Source organism: Hirundo rustica (assembly GCF_015227805.2).
Source record: "Hirundo rustica isolate bHirRus1 chromosome 22 unlocalized genomic scaffold, bHirRus1.pri.v3 SUPER_22_unloc_1, whole genome shotgun sequence".
NCBI lineage: Eukaryota > Metazoa > Chordata > Aves > Passeriformes > Hirundinidae > Hirundo > Hirundo rustica.
The window spans coordinates 1-5083 of record NW_026690184.1 but is presented as its reverse complement, the minus strand read 5'-3'; the positions used below and the strand labels follow the sequence as shown (position 1 = coordinate 5083).

The window sequence follows — 5083 nt, the reverse complement described above, 5'->3', positions numbered from 1 at the left end:
GGTTGGGATGAACATGGAATATCCCCGAAAGATTCGGGATGAGGATGGAATATCCAAGAGGATTGGGATGATTATGGAATATCCAAGAGGGTTGGGATGATGGAATATCCCTGAGAGGGTCGGGATGAGGATGGAATAACCAAGATGGTTGGGATGAACATGGAATATCCCCGAAAGATTCGGGATGAGGATGGAATTTCCAAGAGGATTGGGATGATTATGGAATATCCAAGAGGGTTGGGATGATGGAATATCCCTGAGAGGGTCGGGATGAGGATGGAATATCCAAGACGGTTGGGATGAAGATGGAACATCCACCAGCAGCTCCCATTCCAGGGCTCGGGAATCTCCAGCCCATTGCTGGGATGCTCCCCATGGAATCCCACCGGAGCCCGCTGCAGTGGGAATGGATCCAGCCCCGGATGAATTCCCGACTCCCCGGGCCGGGATTTCCCCGGTGCCGATGGAGAGGGCGGAAGTAGAGGAACAAGGGGCGGAATTTTCCCCCCGTCCCACCCCATTCCCAGCGGGAAAAGCGGAAATTTTGGCAGCTTTTAACTGATTTTTGGGATGTGTGGCTCCAGGGGGGTGTGCATCGGAATCCCAGAATTCCGGGCTGGGTTGGAATCATCTTAAAGCTCATCCCATTCCCCCTGCATTCCCAGGCTGCTCCAAACCCCATCCCAGAGCATTCCCGGGGAAGCAGAACCCCTTGGAATGCTGCCCCCAAATCCCAGGAAAAGCCCCAAAGCTACAAACCAAGGAAACCACGGCCATTCCTATGGGATTTATTTCCACACTCCCCCCGTTTTCCTTTCCTCGGGAAGCCGAGCGGGCTCGGCTCCCAAATCCAGGGGGTTTCCGTACGGAAGATCCTCGAATTCCCAGTCGGGAATAGGAGCGGATATCGCAGCCGGAGCCGCTTTTTTGGGAGCCGCTCCCGCTCTTCCCGGCATTCCCAATATATACAGATTCCTTCTTTTTTACAGGTAATAATGTACAGCCTATTTATAATCCAGGGATTTCTATCTCTAGGGATTTTCCACACGCACACGCACGCGCACACGCACACACAGAGAGGAAAACCGGGAAAACCCCGCCGCTCCCAGCTCCAGATCCGCCGGATTCGGGGGGAAAATCCCGCCTTTTTCCCAGTTTTTTTTTTTTGTTTGTTTGTTTTTTCCTCGCCAGCGGCGGAAGCGCCGCTCCCGGGAATCCGGGCGATTCCTGAGGTAGGAAAACCGGGGGGGGGGCGGAATTCCGTGCGGGAATTCACAGCGCCAGCGGGAGCTGCCAGATGAGCAGGGAGCTGTCGGCGTCTCCGGAGCGGCGCGCGGATTCCGCCCGGAAATCCCGGTACCCGCGGCCTCCGGAGACGATGGCCACCGAGGAGATTTCCTTGCGGGAAGAATCCCGGGAGCAGGGCCGGCTCCGCACCCACACGTCGGGATCGTCGGCCAGCTCGTAGATGGATCCGTCCTCCTCGGCGTGTCCCGGCGTTCCCGGCGTTCCCGGCTCCGCTTCCCGCACGGAGAGCAGCTGGCCGGGCAGGTGGGCGGTGGAGCGCAGCCGGTACTGTAACAGGATCCCTTTTTTCCGCATTTCCCGCGGCGGGAGCGCCTCCGGATCCGCGGATTTCTCCTCCTCCTCCTCCTCCTCCTCGCGCCGGGCCGGGTCGGGGTCGTCGCGCTCGGGGCGGAGCGCGTCCGGGGCCAAGGTGCTGAGAGCCAGCGCCAGGAACTGCACCGGGCCCCAGTGGCCGTTGAGGGACACCAGGCCCTTGCCTGGAAAAGAGCGGGAACGGCAGGAATGGCGGCGGGAACGGCGACGGGAACAGGAACGGGAATGGCGGGAATGGCGGCGGGAACGGCGACGGGAACGGGAACGGGAATGGCGGGATGGGAATGGGAACGGCGGGATGGCGGCGGGAATGGCGACGGGAACGGGAACGGGAATGGTGGGATGGCGGCGGGAACGGCGACGGGAACGGGAATGGTGGGATGGCGGCGGGAACGGCGACGGGAACGGGAATGGGAACGGCGGGATGGGGATGGGAACGGCAATGGGAACGGGAATGGCGGGATGGCGGCGGGAACGGGAACGGGAATGGCGGGATGGGAATGGGAACGGCAACGGGAATGGGAACGGCGGGATGGGAATGGGAATGGCGACGGGAACGGGAACGGGAATGGCAGGAATGGCAGCGGGAACGGCGACGGGAACGGGAATGGCGGGATGGCGGCGGGAACAGCGACGGGAACGGCGACGGGAACGGCGGGATGGGAATGGGAACGGCGACGGGAACGGGAACGGCGGGATGGCGGCGGGAACGGCGACGGGAACGGGAATGGCGGGATGGCGGCGGGAACGGCGACGGGAACGGGAATGGCGGGATGGCGGCGGGAACGGCGACGGGAACGGGAACGGGAATGGCGGGATGGGGATGGGAATGGCAACGGGAACGGGGACGGCGGGATGGGGATGGGAACGGCGACGGGAACGGGAATGGGAATGGCGGGATGGGGACGGGAATGGCAACGGGAACGGGAACAGCAACGGGAACAGGAATGGCGGGATGGGGACAGGAATGGCAACGGGAACGGGAACGGTGACAGGAACGGGAACGGCGGGATGGGGATGGGAATAGCAATGGGAACGGGAACAGCAACGGGAACAGGAACGGCGATGGGAACAGGAACGGGAACGGCGGGATGGGGATGGGAATGGCAACAGGAATGGGAACAGCAGGAACGGCGGGATGGGGATGGGAATAGCAATGGGAACGGGAACAGCAATGGGAACAGGAATGGCAGGATGGGGACAGGAATGGCAACGGGAACGGGAACGGCGATGGGAATGGCGGGATGGTGATGGGAACGGTGATGGGAACGGGAACAGCAACGGGAATGGCAACGGGAATGGGAATGGCAGGATGGGGATGGGAACGGCAACGGGAAGGGGAACAGCAATGGGAACAGGAATGGTGGGATGGGGACAGGAATGGCAACGGGAACGGGAATGGGAACGGCGATGGGAACGGCGGGATGGCAATGGCAACAGGAATGGCAGTGGGAACGGGAACAGAAGGATGGCAACGGGAACGGGGACGGGAGCGGCAACGGGAACGGGAGCAGCAGGATGGGGATGGGACAAGAACGGGAACAGTGGGATGGGGACGGGACGGCAACGGGAAAGGCAAAGGGAACAGCGGGATGGGAGCAGGAACAGCGGGAACAGCGGGATGGGGACGGGACGAGAATGGGAACAGTAGGATGGGAATGGGTACAGCAGGATGGGGACGGGAACGGCCATGGGAACGGCAATGGAACAGCGGGATGGGGACGGGAACGGCAACGGGAACAACAGCGGGAACGGCAGGATGGGAACAGGAACAGCAGGAACAGTGGGATGGGGACGGGAACAGTGCGATGGGAATGGGAACAGTGGGATGGGAACGGGAACGGCGGGAACGGCGGGAACAGCAGGAACAGCGGGATGGGGACGGGACGAGAATGGGAACAGTGGGATGGGAATGGGTACAGCAGGATGGCGATGGGAACGGCCATGGGAACGGGAACGGGAACAGTGGGATGGGAATGGGATGGCAACAGGAACGGGAACAGCGGGATGAGGACGGGAACAGCGGGAACAGCGGGATGGGAATGGCCCAGGAATGGGCCGGGAATGGGCTGAGAATGGGAACAGCGGGATGGGAACAGCTGGGAATGGGCTGGGAATGGGAACAGCGGGATGGGAACAGCTGGGAATGGGCTGGGAATGGGAACAGTGGAATGGAAACAGAAACAGCAGGATTGGGATGGGAATGGGCTGGGAATGAGCCCAGGAATGGGCTGGGAATGGCGCCGCTTTTTGGGAATGGAGCTGTTTTTAGGGAACAGTGCCGTTTTTTGGGAATGGAGTTGGGTTTTGGGAATGGAGCTGGTTTTAGGGAACAGTGCTGTTTTTTGGGAATGGAGCTGTTTTTTGGGAATGGAGCTGGTTTTTGGGAATGGCGCTGTTTTTGGGGAATGGAGCTGTTTTTAGGGAACGGCGCTGTTTTTGGGGAACGGCGCTGTTTTTAGGGAACAGCGCTGTTTTTGGGGAATGGAGCCTTTTTTGGGAATAAAACTGTTTTTTGGGAATGGAGCTGTTTTTGGGGAATGAAGCTGTTTTTGGGAACGGCGCTGTTTTCTCCGGAAACGGAGTGGTTTCCCCGGCGCTGGGCAGCAGAAGGCGCCCGTTTTCCCGGGAACGCTCACCGGTGATTTTCGGGATGCCCTCCAGGCGCGGCACGGGCAGCAGGACGATGATTCCCAGATCCGTCCCCACCCAGAGCGATCCCTGGCACAGCAGGAGGCTGGTGACGCGCACGAGCTTCTGCCCTGCGACCGGAAAAGACGGGAAAAGCCGGGATCAGGGAGAATCCCAAGGCCGGCCACGGGGTTTCCGTAGGGAACGGCCCCGGGAAGATCCCGGAAAGATCCGCGGGGACCCAGCGGGAAGCGTCGGGAATGGAAAGGAATTAGAGGAGGGAAAGGAAAAAGCGAGATTCCAACAGGAAATGAGGATTTAGTGGGAAGGGGTTGACGGGAGTTGGGAAAGAGAGAAATCCGGGGAAATTGATAAAGCCAGGGAAAGAGAGGAAAGATTATTTCAGGGAAAGCGGTAAATCCAGGGAAATTGATAAATCCGGGGAAATCGATAAATCCGGGGAACGATTAAGTCAGGGAAAGAGAGAAATCCCAGGAAAGATTAATTCAGGGAAAGCAGTAAATCCAGGGAAATTGATAAATCCGGGGAAATCGATAAATCCGGGGAACGATTAAGTCAGGGAAAGAGAGAAATCCCAGGAAAGATTAATTCAGGGAAAGCAGTAAATCCAGGGAAATCGATATGTCCAGGGAAATCAATAAATCCAAGGAAAGATTAATTCAGGGAAAGCAGTAAATCCAGGGAAATCGATATATCCAGGGGAATCAATAAATCCAGGAAAAGATTAAGTCAGGGAAAGAGAGAAATCCAGGAAAAGATTAATGCAGGGAAAGTGATGAATCCAGGGAAAGGTTAACTCAGGGAAAGAGAG

At 58.7% G+C, this 5083-nt stretch overlaps 1 protein-coding gene across 1 annotated transcript; it reads right to left on the bottom strand.

Moving 5' to 3' along the window:
- Positions 1-778: 778 nt before the first annotated feature.
- LOC120766125 (rho guanine nucleotide exchange factor 10-like protein) lies at positions 779-4382 on the bottom strand (the record flags this gene model as incomplete). The annotated part of the gene is made up of 2 exons (XM_040091489.2): positions 779-1784; positions 4260-4382. Coding segments are annotated over 2 exons (635 nt in total), but the record flags the coding sequence as incomplete, so codon positions are not given.
- Between the last annotated feature and the right edge of the window lie 701 nt (positions 4383-5083).